At 46.9% G+C, this 18,501-nt stretch overlaps 1 protein-coding gene across 4 annotated transcripts in view; it reads left to right on the forward strand.

The window, feature by feature from the left end:
* Nucleotides 1-12,198, forward strand: part of MERTK (MER proto-oncogene, tyrosine kinase) — a 54,174-nt gene extending 41,976 nt beyond the window's left edge. For all 4 annotated transcript variants that reach the window (XM_083432994.1, XM_083432993.1, XM_083432995.1 and 1 more), the window contains exons 14-19: nucleotides 49-141; nucleotides 599-717; nucleotides 4,457-4,566; nucleotides 7,356-7,515; nucleotides 8,863-8,999; nucleotides 11,495-12,198. In XM_083432994.1, the coding sequence (XP_083289120.1) occupies nucleotides 49-141; nucleotides 599-717; nucleotides 4,457-4,566; nucleotides 7,356-7,515; nucleotides 8,863-8,999; nucleotides 11,495-11,996 (1,121 nt within the window). In that variant the 3' untranslated portion in view covers nucleotides 11,997-12,198. The remainder of the gene's footprint in view (nucleotides 1-48; nucleotides 142-598; nucleotides 718-4,456; nucleotides 4,567-7,355; nucleotides 7,516-8,862; nucleotides 9,000-11,494) is intronic.
* Nucleotides 12,199-18,501: the final 6,303 nt, after the last annotated feature.

Below are 18,501 nucleotides of genomic sequence, written 5' to 3' on the forward strand. Positions count from 1 at the left end.
ATTACCCTTTGTAATAAGCATTTCCCCCCTTTTCTTGCAATTTTTCAGTGGACAGTTTTTCCCAGCGAGAAATCGAAGAGTTCCTCAGAGAAGCAGCTTGCATGAAAGACTTCGATCATCCAAATGTCATCAAACTTCTGGGTGGGTCAACCAACAAGTGGCAGTTGTCAGGGACAATATTTTATTCGTAGCATAAGGCCAAGGTGTGGGTGGGTGTCACTATCTCTGCGGAGGCCTAAGTAGTGGCTATTTTGTCTGATAAATCAGGGTTGGGGAACATCTAGCCTGCAAACCAATCTGTCTGGGTTTAGGAGGGATGCTCAGTTTCATCCACCGGGCCGTTTTCCCTGAACCATGCTCAGGATTTAATCTCCGCTCATAATCTGATGAGCAGAGATTAAAGCCCCTTGCCTTCTCCCTTAAGCAGGTGGAGACCAGGAGATTTGAAGCGGAGCCCCCCCCCACTCCCCATTTTCACGAGATAGATGCCTTGGGATCCCTGGGATGAAATTCTGCTGGACCAATCCCCCATTCAAGTTTCCCAGCAGACATTTGTTGAATGAAAGCGCTGGGCTGATTTTATTTCCATCCCTTCTAGGTGTGTGTATAGAACCAAGTTCTCAGCACGTCCCCAAACCCATGGTGATTCTCCCGTTCATGAAATATGGAGATCTGCATAGCTTCCTCCTTCGCTCAAGGCTTGGAATGGGCCCACAGGTAATCAATTATTTGGGAGAGAATTGCCTTGTTGGTAGAACAGAAGACTGGGAGTCTGTCTAGAAATGTGATAACAGCTTGTATTGCTCATAGAATCATAGAACCATGGAGTTGGAAGGAAAATAAATAATAATAATAATAATAATAATAATAATAATAATAATAATAATTTATTTATTTATTTATACATACATACATACATACATACATACCCCGCCCATCTGGCTGGGTTTCTCCAGCCACTCTGGGCGGCTTTCAACAGAATATTAAAATACAACAATCTATTAAACATTAAAAGCTTCCCTAAACAGGGCTGCCTTCAGATGTCTTCTAAAAGTCTGGTAGTTGTTTGTCTCTTTGACATCTGGTGGGAGGGCGTTCCACAGGGTCGGTGCCACTACCGAGAAGGCCCTCTGCCTGGTTCCCTGTAACTTGGCTTCTCGCAGCGAGGGAACTGCCAGAAGGCCCTCGGAGCTGGACCTCAGTGTCCGGGCAGAACGATGGGGGTGGAGACGCTCCTTCGGGTATACTGGACCGAGGCTGCTTAGGGCTTTAAAGGTCAGCACCAAGACTTTGAATTGTGCTCGGAAACGTACTGGGAGCCAGTGTAGGAACTCCAAAGGTCATCTAGTTTAACCCCCTGCAATTCAGGAATCTCAACTAAGGCATCCAAGACAGATAGTCATCCAGCCTCTGCTTAAAAACCTCCGAGGAAGGAGAGTCCAGCCACCTCCCGAGGAAAGGTTGCACTCCTTGTATTACGAGAGAGAACAAAACCCCTGCTTCCTCCTCCTAAGAAATGAGGAGGTCCTCATCCGGCAACACTGCCCAGTGCAGGAAAACATTTAGAGGCTTGATCTGAATCCTGCTATGCCATTTCAGTGTATTTTTAGCATTGCTTTTCTGCAGCTGAGAAAACAAAACAAAAGGCATGCTGTGCCACGCAGAAAGCAAAACTGTTTTAAGGAGGGGAAAAAATACAAGTTGTCTGTGGTTCCATGTAAAAAAAGGGGGGGTGAGCAAATGAAGATCTTTAAGAGATATGCAGTGCAAACCTATGTAATAATAATAATAATAATTTTTATTTATACCCCGCCCTCTCCAGCCAAGGCCGGGCTCAGGGCAGCTAACAAGCAAAAATAAAAACAAGTTGAATGAATACAACTTAAAAGCAAGATTAAAATACAACAATTAAAATATTAAAACATTAAAATATTAAAATGCAGCCTTATCACAGGAGGAGAAAGAAAAAAGAAAGGATGAGAGAATCAAACTGGCTCCAAGCCAAAGGCCAGGCAGAACAACTCTGTCTTACAGGCTCTGCGGAAAGAAATCAGATCCTGCAGGGCCCTGGTCTCATGAGACAGAGAGTTCCACCGAGCCGGAGCCAGTGTTGAAAAGGCCCTGGCTCTGGTTGAAGCTAATCTAACTTCCTTAGGGCCCTGGACCTCTAGAGTGTTGCCATTTATGGACCTTGAGGCATACCGGGAGAGGCGGTCCCGTAGGTACGAGGATCCTAGGCCGTGAAGGGCTTTAAAGGTCAAAACCAGCACCTTAAAGTTCCACTGTGTTCAGTGCAGCTTATTTCCAGGAAAGTTTCCGCAGGCTGCTATTCTGAATCCCATTAGTCACCTGCCCGTAGTCACATGACTGCACCAGCACAGGAGCTTAAGCCACAGCCACATGAGAATAACATCTCCTATAAAGCAATCTTCACCATCCTTGGGTCCCCAGATGTTGTTGGACTACAACTCCCATCATCCCTGACCATTAGCCATGCTGACTTAAGGACGATGGCTGTTGTAGTCCAACAATATCTGGGGCCCTAAGGGTGGAGAAGGCTGTATAAAGACACAAGGGCTCCATCAAAGGTTCAGCGGCCAAATTCAATAACTGGAGGGATACCGTTTGGCAAGAGAGGTTCATGGAGGCATCAGTGTGGGGGGCAGTGGAGGATAAAGGTAGACTGGCCCATGAACCTCTTCTCACCTCTCACAATTGCCTTGGATGGATAAAGGGATGTTACACTCTGGAACTTTAAGTGAACAAGTACTTTTGCGAGGCAGAATGAGTATTCGGATCAGTTTGCTTTGTCCCTTGGTTTGGAACGGGCTGGGACTTCATTCTTGTTGTGTGCATCTGCTGAGCTACTGATTCCTGACCTTTGAGTGTTGCCTACTTATGCCGCACTTGGCGAGATATAAAGGCCACAATCTTGCCAGACAGAAAGAAATCTGATTTCTGTTCAAAACCCCACTGATGCTAAAGTCCAGTTGCAAGAAATATGACAGCTTTCTGGAGGATTGTTCCTGTAAGTGACCAGGCTGTGGTCCTCCTTGTTAGTGTCAAAAATGGATGGACTCTTATCCTTGTACTGGAACAGCAGAGAAAGGCTTTAATTGTTCTGGAGACAAGGTCTCTGGAAGAGATGGCTGCCCTACGTTTTGTGGCGAAAGCAGTTCCGTTGTTTTCACAAAGGAGTCCTATTGAAACAGGACAACCCACTGAAGGGCCTTTCAGTGGAAAGCAAATCGTCACAATAGCTGACGGTGCTCTTTTTGGTGATAAACGACTGGCTTAATTTGATTTCTCGCATTTATTTCACTAAAGAAAATATGGAGGGGAAATGAACCCTGCTATAAACAAATGATGATTCTGTCCAACGGCTGTAAACAAAGGAGTTGTTCATAACTTAAGCGTATGAATCTGCGTGAGCTGCAGACAAGTGGAAAATTAAATGATGTCTTTGCATGTAATTGGGAATAGTCAAAGAGAGCTTTATCCTGCCTGCCGTTGTGCTGGAATGGAAAATGGGGGCCACATTTCTCCCTCTTCTAAAAGGAGCAGGATGCATTTCATTTTATCATTTACTAGAGCCCAGCTCTGAAGGAGCACGTATGTTCGATACAGGCTCAGTGAGGAGGTGGCTGGGGAAGAGGTTTTCTGTTGTGCAAGGAATCCTGAGATATATTTTGTCGTCAGTTCGCTGAGATACAGTGTGGTGTAGCGGTTAGAGCATCGGACCTGGGAGAGGAGGGTTCTAGTCCCTGCTCAGCCTCAAAGCTCACCAGCTGACCTTGGCTGGTCACTGTTCCTCAGCTTAACCTCACAGGGTTGTTGTGAAAATAAAAAGGGGAGACTAAGAACCATGTACGCCACCTTGAGCACCTTGGAGAAAAGGTGGAATATAAATGGAATATATAGATAAGTACCTGATAGATTGATAGGTAAGGAATTAAGAAAATTAATTCTGGCCAGGGCCAAATTGTAATCCAGGAATGTTTGGAGGGACACCCTTGCTTTGGGAAATGCTTTGGGAAATGTGTTTTGGTTGCTCTTGAATGGGTTTTCTTTTATCCTTGTAAACAGCCTTAAATCTCTGATTAAAAATGGAGGTTTGTTAATTTTCATTACAGTGGTACCTCTGGATGTGAACAGGATCCGTTCCGGAGCCCCGTTCGCATCCTGAAGCGAACGCAACCCGCGTCTGCGAGTGCGCGGGTCGCGATTTACTGTTTCCGCGCATGCGCATGACGTCATTTTGAGCGTCTGCGCATGCGCGAGCAGAGATATCCAGAAGTAACGCGCTCCATTACTTCTGGGTCGCTGCTGAGCACAGCCCGAAAATGCTTAACCTGAAGCTACTTCAACCCGAAGTATGACTGTATTGTTGTTGCTGCTGCTTGTTAACAATACGCTGAATTCATGACGATTTTTCTTCTCTCCTCCTCTTTCCCAGTATGTACCACTGCAGACTTTGTTGAAGTTTATGATCCATATTGCTCTGGGAATGGAATACCTCAGCAACAGGCATTTCCTCCACAGAGACCTGGCTGCTCGAAACTGCATGTGAGTTTCTACGTTCTTTCCTTCAGCTCTTAATAAAACAGTCCAGCTTCAGTCTTCTTTTTGGGTTTTGCCGCTACAGAAAGAGGAATGAAAAGCGCATGTTAATCTTGCTCTGAATCTACAGCTTTGAGCAAAAGTCGAGCAGAAACTACTGTATTTCTGAATTTTGGAACATCTTTTTTAGGAGCAGATTCAGAATAATCATGCTGGAAGTTCAGTCTGCAGTTGCGGGGAGCATTCAGATTTGAATGTTCTATCGGAGGCAAAAAGGCTCATGGCACTTAGAAAACTTGCACATTAAAGAGAAATCCTTCTCTCAAGTTTGCAAATTTTCTGTGGCCTGGCCTAGATGAACCAGTTGCAGAGCCCAGACCTGAGAATCTGGGTTGACACCGAACTGGTGAAAAGTGATGGTGGGAAGTGATTTAATAATAATAATAAGAATAATAATAATTTTTTATTTATACCCCGCCCTCCCCAGCCAAGGCCGGGCTCAGAGCGGCTTACAAGCAATAATAAAAACAAGATGAATGATTACAACTTAAAAACAAAAGTAAAATACAACATTAAAATAATGGAACATTAAAATATTAAAATGTAGCCTCATCGCAGGAGGAGAAGGAAAAGAAAAAAGAAAGAGAGGGAGGGAGGGAATCAAATTGGCTCCAAGCCAAAGGCCAGGCGGAACAACTCTGTCTTACAGGCCCTGCGGAAAGAAATCAGATCCTGCAGGGCCCTGGTCTCATGAGGCAGAGCGTTCCACCAGGCCGGAGCCAGTGTTGAAAAGGCCCTGGCTCTGGTTGAAGCCAATCTAACTTCCTTAGGGCCCTGGACCACTAGGGTGTTGCTATTTATGGACCTTGAGGCTCTCCGTGGGGCATACCAGGAGAGGTGGTCCCGTAGGTACGAGGGTCCTAGGCCGTGAAGGGCTTAGAGGTATAAAAGAGTGATTTCCACTTCCCTGACCTCTTTTCTCCAAACCACTGCAGACCTTGGGGGCAGTAGCTGGGGAAAAGGGAGCAGAGGAAAGACATGGTGAGAAGTGGCCCCCACTTCTTAAACTATTTCCATTCAAGCTGGTGTTGTAAACAAAAATTGCCCTTTTCCCTTATGGGGTATCCAAGAGCCCATATAGAGTCCTTACATAGGTTCCCTATTGGTAGGAGAAGATAACAGAGGCCAACCAGAGAATATTGAAAAGCAAAGCAGCTAGTAAGCCTGATCTTTATTGATCTGTTGCAACAGGGTGCTCCCCTCACACTCAGGAGAGGAGGAGGAACCCAGAAAAATGGTGCGCAAGGCCTTATAAAGACTTTTGAAATTGCCACCCTGTAGATCAAGACCACCCCCAGAAACATCATACATACATCACAGAAGGGGTGTCACCTAAGACCACCCCTCAGATACATCACACCTACATCACAAAAAAGGCAATCTAAAACAGAACTTTGAATGTTGTTTTTCCGGTTTGCCAGGTTATCTGCTTGCCTTTCCTGATAGTCTGTCACCCATTAAAATGCTGATTACTCAGTTCCTGAGAAGGCTCCCTGACCCCCCCCCCCCTTGCAGGGAAAACATTTGGTCAGTTTAGGAATCAAAATGGTTCCAGTTCGGTCTTCCTGTGCTGATCTATGTATGTGCTTGGTTGGTACACTTATGAACATTACCATATATCTAAGACCTCAAAATTCCTATCACACTGGTCATGTGACTTTAAGAATTGGTGTCAGAGTTTGTTTGTTTTCCTCTCCTTTCTGTATCCCTGTTTGCTTCGGTGTAATTTATTTTAGACTGTAAGCCTGCAGGCATGGACTGTCTCTGATCTTATGCAAGCCTCTCTCAGAGCCTTTTTGGCTGAACTGCAAGGAAGAAATGCTTCAAATAAAAGGATATGCCCAAAATGTGCCAGAATCTGGGTCAGGTCTAGGCCAGGTTTTCCTGACTTTTCAGACTGCTGTCTAGCAATTTGTTGAGGCAGCAATAAAAGATCCTAGCAGGCTTCACCCAACAATTGCAGCTTGTTTGGGGCTTAAAGGGGGGAAAAACTTTTATTTTCTTCAGCTACCTGGATCCAGAACAGGCATAGGCAAACTCGGCCCTCCAGATGTTTTGGGACTACAACTCCCATCATCCCTGAACACTGGTCCTGTTAGCTAGGGATCATGGGAGTTGTAGTCCCAAAACAGCTGGAGGACGGAGTTTGCCTGTGCCTAATCCAGAACATCTTTATCTGTGGACCTGTGCAATTTATTTTATTTTGTTTTCTCCAATTTCTAGATAGCCTTTGACTGTGTAAATGTGATCTCAGGGTGGTTTTCGTCGATGCACAAAATGCAATCGTACATAAAATATAAATTAAGAACATACCAATTAAAAAAGGCAAACAATGGAGCAACAGCATGAGAATAATAAATGGGTAGATTGATGGGAATCGTGTCAGGAGACCTCCCATCAGTGCAAATTATTATTTTGGAAGTGTTCGTGAGTCACTTAAAAGGTGCATCCAAGCTATAAAATTAAAGGCCTAATTTAACCCTCAAGGGCTGTCCCAGGGGTTGTGGTTTTGTGAGAAGGCTGTGAACTGTCTTATTAGAAATCCCTAATCCCTTAATAGGTCTTCATTTTCCCAGGGGTTCTGTGTGGGAAGGGCCACATGGGTTTCAAAGCTTCACCATCGCCATGCCTTTTGCCTTTTCCTGAAGCCTGCACATAATATTATATATTTCAGTTGCCTTTGTCCTTTTCACATGAATCTGTATTAATGCTGCTTCGTATTAATCGATGGGCAGGTTACGGGACGACATGACCGTGTGTGTGGCAGACTTTGGTTTATCCAAGAAGATTTACAGCGGCGATTATTACCGGCAGGGGCGCATCGCAAAGATGCCCGTGAAGTGGATTGCAATAGAAAGTCTTGCCGACCGAGTCTACACGACAAAAAGCGACGTGGTACGTAATGGGAGGGACATTCAGTTTGGTTTGCATTTTAATGCACACTGATGTAATTCAGGCTTCCTGAAACATCATGCGAAATGGAACATCAGTTCTTTGAAAGTTGCCCTTGTCCGAATTTTGCAATGCACATCTCCACTCCTGTCACCCAAGGAAAGTATATATCAGGGGAATGTATGCATAAAAATGAATATATTGGTGGAAATAATATACACAAATGTGTTGTATTTGGAGCAATTAGTCCCCAAAAGTGTATACAGTGGAAACTCGGGTTGTAAACGTGATCCGTGTGGGAGGCACATTCGCAACCCGCAGCGCCACTTCTGCGCACACATGGGTTGCGATTCGGTGCTTCTGCACATGCGCAAAGCACAATTTAGCACTTCTGCACATGCGTGAGCACCGAAACCCGGAAGTAACCCGTTCTGGTACTTCTGGGTTTCGGCGCGGTGCGCAACCCGAAAACACACAACCTGAAGTGTCTGTAACCCGAGGTATGACTGTGATAGGATAAATGCACCCTGAAATTAGAAAATTGGTGTAGAAAGTACAGCAAACTGAATACTGTATGAGATTGGGGAAAACGGGAAATTTATGCAACATCTATCCATTCATTTGAACTGAAAAAGTAGCCCTTACATACTCATGTCAGTTTCGACACTTGACTGTGCAGCTAGTTCTGATGCAGAAGAACTGCATCTGATGAAGTTGGCAACACCTACAACCCGCCCCCCCCCCAATGTGAGCTTCACTACATTGTACCAAATACTTTGGAGGATATCACAAATAGAATTTTCAAACAATGTGTGAGGGAACAGAGCCCAATCCTAGCTTCCTTGGGCATCAGTCTCACTGAGTTCAGTGAGATTTATTCCCAGATCAGTGTGTTTAAGGGACACGGGTGGCGCTGTGTGTTAAACCACAGAGCCTAGGACTTGCCGATCAGAAGGTTGGCGGTTCGAATCCCCACGACGGGGTGAGCTCCCATTGCTCGGTCCCTGCTCCTGCCAACCTAGCAGTTTGAAAGCACGTCAAAGTGCAAGTAGATAAATAGGTACCGCTCCGGTGGGACGGTAAACGGTGTCTCCGTGTGCTGCTCTGGTTTGCCAGAAGCAGCTTTGTCATGCTAGCCACATGACCCGGAAGCTGTACGCCGGCTCCCTCGGCCAATAAAGAGAGATGAGCACCGCAACCCCAGAGTTGGTCACGACTGGACCTAACGGTCAGGGGTCCCTTTACCTTTACCTTTACAGTATGTTTAGGGTTGCACTTTAGGAGATTATCTTTCCCAAGGTATTCTGTAACGCCTATCTAAATGTATGTTTATCTCTGTGTTCCCTGCAGTGGGCTTTCGGTGTTACAATGTGGGAGATAGCGACCCGAGGGATGACTCCGTACCCAGGAGTGCAGAACCATGAAATTTACGACTACCTCCTTCATGGGCACAGGCTGAAGCAGCCAGAAGGCTGCTTAGATGAGTTGTAAGTATTTTATCTCACTGCAGTAATAACGCATAGGAAGCACTGTATATACTCAAGTATAAGCCGACCTGAATATAAGCCGAGGCACCTAATTTTACCACAAAAAACTGGGAAAACTTATTGACTCGAGTATAAGCCAGTTCACCACACCACAAACCTCCTGGTGGGCCGGAGTGTGTGTGTGTGCGTGCGCACACGGCAGAGGGGGCTTCTCTCTCCCCCCCAGCCCCTCCCGTCCCCCTGCCTACCTAGGGTGGTGCGAAGGGGCAGAGGCTGGTGGCGGCAGTGGCAGAGGAAGAACAAGCAGCCCCAAAGGTCTGCTTTCAGGCTGCTCGTCCTCCACTGCCGACAGCGGCAAAGGTGGAGGAGGAGGAAGGAGCAGCCCGAAGAAGAAGAGGAGTTTGGATTTGATATCCTGCTTTATCACTACCCGAAGGAGTCTGAAAGCGGCTAACATTCTCCTTTCCCTTCCTCCCCCACAACAAACACTCTGTGAGGGGAGTGGGGCTGAGAGACTTCAGAGAAGCGTGACTGGCCCAAGGTCACCCAGCAGCTGCATGTGGAGGAGCAGAGACGCAAACCCGGTTCCCCAGATTACGAGTCTACTGCTCTTAACCACTACACCACACTGGCTCTCGAGTATAAGCCAAGGGGGGCTTTTTCAGCATAAAAAATGTCCTGAAAACATAGGCTTATACTTGAGTCCAGCATTGGTCCAGCATAGTATTGTTTGCACTCACTCGCAGTGGCTCTCCAGGGTTATAGACAGGGGTCTAAACCACCCCTTCCTGGGGAATTGAACCTGGGACCTTCTGTATTCAAAGCAGATGCTCCACCACTGAGCTACATACAGCCCTCCCCTGTAATTTGGCTGAGATTCTGCAGTAATGCAAAACACAATGGTTTGCTCAAGACAATTGTCACTGCTGAAGTCTGCCAGCTTGGGAAGCTGGAAGCTCTGAGGTCTGTCTGTTTCTTCGCTTGACCTTCCCCACCACTCCTGATTCCCAGCATTTGTGAATGCTTTGTCTCCTGTATGTTTCTGAGTATTATGCTCCATACATGTAAAGGTAAAGGGACCCCTGACCACTAGGTCCAATCGTGACCGACTCTGGGGTTGTGGCGCTCATCTCAGTTTTTTGGCTGAGGGAGCCTGCGTACAGCGTACATGACTAAACTGCTTCTGGCGAACCAGAGCAGTGTACGGAAATGCCGTTTACCTTCCCGCCAGAGCGGTACCTATTTATCTACTTGCACTTTGACATGCTTTTGAACTGCTAGGTTGGCAGGAGCAAGGACCGAGCAATGGGAGCTCACCCCGTTGCGGGGATTCGAACCGCCGACCTTTTGATTGGCAAGTCCCAGGTTCTGTGGTTTAACCCACAGCGCCACCCGCGTCCCTACATATACATGGTATCATATCCCTTTTTTGACTACTTGGTCCTCAAAATGCAACATTGGGGCATCGTTCTGCTATAGCTCCTCCTCCTTATAACATCTTCTCCACTATGTTGGAGGATCCTCATGGTGAAGGGAAAGATAAGGAGTCTAATAAATAATAAAGATAATTCCTCTCCAGTATCCACCCAAGTAAAATTAAAAACCACTCTCAGAGCTATTTTATTTGTCTTCCACCTTCCTTCTTTCATGGAACTCAAAGGCAGCGCACCTAGGACTCCCAATCAAGCACTGGCCAGGCCAAAACACCTTAGCCTCAGCAGGTGGCTGCACCACCTCAGCTCAGACTCATGTCAACATCAGCAACCATAATTTATTACTGATTAGAGCAGAGTTTCCCAAACGTGGGTCTCCAGTTGGACTACGATTCCCATCATCCTTAAGCTAGCAGGACCAGTGGTCAGGGATGATGGGAACTGTAGTCCAAAAACAGCTGGAGACCCAAGTTTGGGAAACTCCGGATTAGAGAGAGAGCCTCCATTGTTCTCTCTACTCCAAAGCATTGTTCCCAAGGCACAGGTGTATTTGCTTTTACTGCTGCTGTTCTGGTGAGACTCTATTGTATTTTTTAATTGCTTTACAGTGGTGCCTCGCAAGACGAAAAGAATCCGTTCCGCGAGTCTTTTCGTCTTGCGGTTTTTTCGTCTTGCGAAGCAAGCCCATTGGCGGATTAGCACTATTAGCGCTACTTTAAGGGCTAAAAACGGCTTTTTTTAGGCTTAAGGGATTAGCGGTTTTGCTGCTAAAATGCTTTTAGCAGCTTAGCGCTTCAGGAAAAGGGGTTTTGGAGCGAAAAAAACCCTCAATTTTTTTCGTCATTTTTCGTCTTGCAAAGCAAGCCCATAGGGAAATTCGTCTTGCGAAGCGCCTCTGCAAACGGAAAACCCTTTCGTCTTGCGGGTTTTCCGTCTTGCGAGGCATTCGTCTTACGGGGCACCACTGTAAAAGTTGTAAGCCCCGGCAGGAAGAATTTTGGCCAATAAATCTCTAAAGCAAACAGAATGTGCTTCACTCCACCCTGTTCCTTTCTACCTCAGGTACGAAATAATGTACTCTTGTTGGAGGGCAGATCCCGCGGAGCGGCCCGTCTTCTCCGAACTCAAGCTTCACCTGGAGAAGCTGTCGGAAAGTTTGCCCGCCCTCAGCGAACCCGAGGACGTAATTTATATTAACACCAGCCTGATGGAGGACAGTGTGGAAGAGCTGACAGAAGACTCTGAGTTTCCCCGGATAGACACGGACCTTGACCCTAACCACATCATAGAGTCCTGTTCCCAAAAACCAGAGACCACTGTGGTCACCGTGGACGTCCATGACAGCAATGGGATGGGGGACAGATACATTTTGAGTGGGGCTAACGAAGATCACCTCAGCAGCATGAGGAGATCAGAAGACGAAGATACCCCTTTGCTGCAGCACACACCCTCACAGAACGGACTGCTGTGGTCTCAGGCCAGCACCCTTCCTGTCGGCAGCACGTTAGCCGGTGAACTACTGTACGCGGACGACTCTTTGGAGGACTCTGAGATTCTGCTGTGAAAGAAGGAGCAGGACTTTCCGGGCTCTTCGGCCAGAAATGTTCTGAATGGACTTGTCTTGCCCTTGCCGTGCAAAGCCAGCCCTGTGTAGCAACCTCTCCAAGCCTTGTGTACAGCATGTGATTAATAGAATGTTCTATCTCTGTTTTGTATAATATGGTATCTTTATAGAGATTATATTTTAATAAACAACACCCCCATTAGGACGGTCTCTTTCATTTGCTCTTTTCACGGGGTTTTGGTCTCTCTCTCTCTCTCTCTCTCTCTCTCTCTCTCTCTCTCTCTCTCCCCCCCCCCCCCCCGTTCACTATGATATGGTTTTGCCTACAGATTATAATAATAATAATGATAATAATAATGATAATAATTTATTATTTGTACCCCACCCATCTGGCTGGGTTTCCCCAGCCACTCTGGGCGGCTTCCAACAAAGATGAAAAATACACTAAAATGTCACATATTAAAAACTTCCCTGAACAGGGCTGCCTTCAGATGTCTTCTGAATGTCAGGTAGTTGTTTATCGCTTTGACATCTGATGGGAGGGCGTTCCACAGGGCGGGCGCCACTACTGAGAAGGCCCTCTGCCTGGTTCCCTGTAACTTGGCCTCTCGCAGTGAGGGAACTGCCAGAAGGCCCTCGGAGCTGGACCTCAGTGTCCGGGCAGAACGATGGGGGTGGAGACGCTCCTCCAGATATACTGGACCGAGGCCGTTTAGGGCTTTAAAGGTCAGAACCAACACTTTGAATTGTGCTCGGAAACGTCTTCTGGCTCCTTCCACAACTTCTGTATTATCCTCACCAAACATGGTGTTAACATATTAGGGTTGCCGTATTTTGAAGAGCAAAAAAGAGGATGCATTTGCCGACGTCTGCTTTTAACAAGGGATCGCTATGATGACTCTACCCATGAAAATGAAAAAGAGGATATATGGAAATCCTGTTTTCTTTTTAAATAGCAAGGAAAGGGCTGCACAGTGGTAACTTGGTTCTCAAACGTAATCCGTTCCGGAAGTCCGTTTGACTTCTGAAATGTTCGAAAGCCAAGGCATGGCTTCTGATTGGTGCAGGCGCCTCGGAAACAATAGCCGACAGCCACACCGGGCGTTCGGCTTCCGAAAAACGTTTGAAAACTGGTACACTGACTTCCGGTTTTTCGGCATTTGGGAACCAAGGCGTTTGAGTACCAAGGCATTTGAGAACCTAGGTACCATACTAGTTCAAGGGTAGAGGGTTTGTATTGAATGCAGAAGTTCCCCAGCTTCAATCACCAGCATTTGCAGGTGGGGCTGGGAATATCCTTTAACCAAAACCCTGGGGATTCTTTCCCAGTCAGTGGGAGCTAGACAGTATAAGGCACTTCCTGCCTCTAGCAAGGGTTGGGCTTGCTTCTGCAAAGGAAGACAGCACAGTGACTACAACTGTGAGCTAGAATATCCCTCATTCAAAGCTTGCCTCCGTCACAATCTCACTAGAAGAACTGTCCCATCTAAAGCATGGAGATGATAACAGTGGTCTGTCTCACAGGGTGGTTGTAAGTTTTACTGAAATAAGATACAAAGTGCTTTGAACATTAGGAAGCACGGTTGCACCTTGTAGTTAAGAAGACGGTTTATCTCTCTAGAGCAGGGATGGTGAACGTGGCGGTGCTTTCTAGATATTACTGGACATCTAGACTGGACAGCGGGTGGCGCTGTGGTCTAAAGCACTGAGCCTTTTGGGCTTGCTGATCAGAAGGTCAGGTGAGTTCTCATTGCTCTGTCCCTGCTCCTGCCAACCTAGCAGTTTAAAAGCATGCCGGTGCAAGTAGATAAATAGGTACCGCTGTGGCGGGAAGGTAAATGGTGTTTCCATGCACTCTGGCTTCTGCCACAGTGTCCCATTGTGCCAGAAGTAGCTTAGTCATGCCGGCCACATGACCCGGAAAGCTGTCTGTGGACAAACGCTGGCTCCCTCGGCTTGAAAGCGAGATGAGTGGCGCAACCCCATAGTCAACTTTGACTGGACTTAACCATCCAGGGGTCCTTTATCTACAACTACAACTTCCATCATACTCCACCATTGGCGATGCTGGCATGGGTAGGGGAACTGTAGCCCAATAGCACCCTGCTCTAGGGACGTAGATCAGTGCTCTACAAGTTGGGAGCATGTACCAGAATCTCCCAGCATGGGGCAAGGTGCGAGGATCTGAAATGCTAGCAAGGTTTGTATTTCCTATAGCACACAGTGGAATGGGAGAGGAATTCATAGAATGGTAGAGTTGGAAGGAACTCCGGGGGGCACCTTGGCCAACCCCCCCCCCCGCAATGCAGGAATCTCAACCAAAGCATCCAAGACAGATGGCCATCTAACCCCTGCTTATAGACCTCCAAGGAAGGCAAGCCCATCACCACCTGAGGGAGACCGTTCCATGGTTGAACAGCTCTTGCCGTCATAAAGTTCCTCCTGATGTTAGCTGGAATCTCATTTTTCGGTAAGTTGTTTCAGCTAGAATAGGAATTGGGAGCCTGTGGAATTCCAGATACAGTGGTGCCCCGCAAGACGAATGCCTCGCAAGACGGAAAACCCGCTAGACGAAAGGGTTTTCCGTTTTTCAATGCGCTTCGCAGGACGAATTTCCCTATGGGCTTGCTTCGCAAGACGAAAATGTCTTGCATTTTTTTTCGCTCCCCACCCCCTTTTTCTAAGCCGCTAAACCGCTAATAGCCTTTTAGCAGCTAATCCGCTAATCCTTTTAGCCTTTAATAGTCACTAATAGCCGCTAAACCGCTAATAGCGCTAATCCGCTAATCCGCTAATAGGGTTGCTTCGCAAGACGAAAAAACCGCTAGACGAAGAGACTCGCGGAAGAATTAATTTCGTCTTGCGAGGCACCACTATACAGTGGTACCTTGGGTTACAGACGCTTCAAGGTTACATACACTTCAGGTTACAGACGCTTCAGGTTACAGACTCTGCTAACCCAGAAATAGTACCTCGGGTTAAGAACTTTGCTTCAGGATGAGAACAGAAATCGTGCTCCGGCGGCACGGCGACAGTGGGAGGCCCCATTAGCTAAAGTGGTACCTCAGGTTAAGAACAGTTTTAGGTTACAAACGGACCTCCAGAACAAATTAAGTTCTTAACCCGAGGTACCACTGTATTGTAGGACCTCAACTCTGCTCATCCCTGACCATCGGTCCTGCGGGCTGGAGCTGATGGGGGGGGGGCTCTTAACAACATCAGGAGGGACACAGGTTCTCCATCCCTGAACTAGAAAATGATTTAGAGGTAAGCATAGGCAAGCAAAACCACCATAGCAGAGGGAAATGGCTGTGAAAAGTAAAGCTGCAGGACAACAGGAACTACCACAATGTTCATAATATACTCGTAGAAAGAGCCTGGGGAACAAAAGATGATTAAAAAAAAGGATGTGCAAAGCTGGTGAGTGGCACAATCATCCTCATTTCCTAGGATAAATCACATGAGGAAATCTCTGACATCAGTCCCTGAAAAGGCCACTGTTGCTTTAAATACTAAAAAGGTAAAGGTACCCCTGACCGTTAAGTCCAGTCGCGGACGACTCTGGGGTTGCACGCTAATCTCGCTCTATAGGCTGAGGGAGCCGATGTTTGTCTGCACACAGCTTCCGGGTCATGTGGCCAGCATGACTAAGCCGCTTCTGGCGAACCAGAGCAGCGCACGGAAACGCTGTTTACCTTCCCGCCAGAGCGGTACCTATTTATCTACTTGCACTTGACGTGCTTTTGAACTGCTAGGTGGGCAGGAGCAGGGACCGAGCAACAGGAGCTCACCCCGTCACAGGGATTCGAACTGCCGACCTTCCGATCGGCAAGCCCAAGAGGCTCTGTGGTTTAGACCACAGCGCCACCCATGTGTGACATCGGTCCCCGAAAAGGCCACTGCTCCTTTAAATGGTACTATAGCAGCAATTTCCATTGAAGAAAACATGCCAATCGATTGAAAGCTTTGGGTTCTTCTGCAAAATCCCTGCAGGCCTGAAACAAATTCCTAGTCTGGGAACGTGCTCGGAGGCACCCAGGACAGAACCAGAGAGGTGCACAGGGAGAGGCTAAATTCAGAACCCAGAGGTCCGTGGATCCCAACCATCTTTTGCTAGGCAGGCCCTGGCACCCTATGTTACTTGCAGTTTCACTTCCCTACTGTTGGAGCACTTGTGCTCTTCAGCAAAATGGCAGATTTTGGGAACTCTGGCAGGCTGTACGTCCCCTGACATAGAGGCAAGGCAAGGATAAGGCAATATTGCATGAGTTGCCACCTTTTTATCTTCCTTCCTGGAGGATACCATACCTTAAGATCTTAATATAAATCACATACTGTTGTCCCCCCCCCCCCCTTTTTTAAATGTATTTATTAACAAATTGCACATAACAAATTGTCAAATCATATTCATTATTTTCCCCCTCCCCCCTTCAAACCCCCCCCCCCCAGACTTCCCTGAGCTCCTCTCTCTGATTTCTCAGCACATATTACTCTCTGCATGTTATAAAATTATACATGTCCTTACATTATCAACTAATAAATTTGTGTATGTTTATTCAAAACCTGCCAAGGAGTCCAAATCATTTTGTTGTCTTTTTAGATAAGTTGTAAAAAGCTCCCATTCTTCCTTAAAGTCACAGTTGCCCTTGTCCCGCAATTTGTATGTCAATTTAGCCAACTGCGTAGCTCATCAATTTTTCTTGCCACTGTTCTTTCGTTGGGATTTCCTCATTCTTCCATCCTTGTGCTATCAAGACTCTTGCCGCTTTTGTAGCGTACATAAGTAAGTTCTTTGTTTTTCTTGGCAGGTCTTGTCCTACAATCCCTAACAAAAATGCTTCTGCTTTTTTTACAAGTATAAGTCACATGCTGTTTTCTTTCCTTAGCGATGGCAGATAGAAACAATAGAATCTTTCTAATACTATGTTTAAAGCAGCCATTCTCCAAACTGCATCTTTGCAGTTCACACTTGAAAGCTAGTGAGGAGGGCGATTTTTTCCTACGTCCACTAATTTATCCTGATAAGAGTGGCACCAGACGTCAAGCTACCCTGACATAATGCAGCTTGGCTTGCTCTGAAGGGGTCTCAGGTGAATGGCAAAGCATCCGCTTTGCAAGCAGAAGGTTGTGAGTTCAATCCCCAGCATCTCCTGGGAGGACAGGAAGAGGGCCTTACCCCAAACCCCGGAGAGCTGCTGCCAGTATGTGCAGACAATACTAAACTATATGGACCAATGGTGTGAACCAGGATTCGAAAGAAACCTATGTTCCAAAGTACTTACGTTTCCTTGCCAAAGGTAATACCTCTTCACTGGAGACGTAAAGGTAAAAAAAAGGTAAATGTATTTCTCTTTCGTCCTAGGGCTTCCCGCCCCCACCTCCTTTTCTTTACTGAACCTATGGCTTTTGCTTTCGCACTGGCGGCGCTTTTAACTGTTTCTACAGCAGATGGTGCTAGAGGTCAGGATAAATGAATACTTTTCTTAATCGTTGCAATCAGATGCGTCTAGCTTGTTAAAATCTTGATAGTGGGGTCTTGTGCTTTGGGAATCCTCGACAATTTTGCCCATGCAAATTATCGGGATTTTGTTTTGTGCAAGAAGGTTGGGGGATGACGACAACAAAATGTTGCAGCGTATCCACAGAGAGTGGTGACACAGCATGTCCTGGACTCCAGCCAACTTCCCTGCCCACCATGCTCACCCTGAGGACACACTAGGTCAGGGGTGCGGAACCTTAGACCTATGGGCCAAAGGGGATCCACACAGCGTCCCAGAAGCCACACACTTCTTGAGTGCTTTCGCCTGGAATGTGTCCTTGAGAGGTGTGTGTGTGTGTGTGTGTGTGTGTGGTCTAAACCACTGTGCCTCTTGGGCTTGCTGATTGGAAGGTTGGCAGTTTGAATCCCCTCAATGGGGTGAGCTCCCGTTGCTCTGTCTCAGCTCCTGCCAACCTAGCAGTTTGAAAGCACCAGTGCAAGTGGATAACTAGGTACTGCTGCGGAGGGAAGGTAAACAGTGTTTCCATGCACTCTGGTTTCTGTCACGGTGTCCAGTTGCCCCAGAAGCGGTTTAATCCTGCTGGCCACATGACCCAGAAAGCTGTCTGTGGACAAACGCCGGCTCCCTTGGCCTGAAAAGCGAGATGAGCGCTGCAACCCCATAGTCGCCTTTGACTGGACTTAACTGTCCAGGGGTCCTTTACCTTTACCTTTTATGTGCAAAAACCTCTGAATTCTTTTTGCATGGCTGGAACATAGCTTAGTATACAAATGTGAATCTATTGCTCCAAGCACTTCTGTATCTAGCCTGCCCATTACAGTCATACCTCAGGTTACAGACGCTTCAGGTTGCGCGTTTTCGGGTTGCGCACCGTGCCGAACCTGGAAGTACCGGAACAGGTTACTTCTGGGTTTCAGCGCATGTGCAGAAGCACTAAATTGTGCTCTGTGCATGAGCAGAAGTGCCGAATCGCGACCCGCATGCGTGCAGATGCGGCGCTGCAG

Source organism: Podarcis tiliguerta (assembly GCF_965153285.1).
Source record: "Podarcis tiliguerta genome assembly, chromosome: 3".
Taxonomy (NCBI): Eukaryota; Metazoa; Chordata; class Lepidosauria; order Squamata; family Lacertidae; genus Podarcis; species Podarcis tiliguerta.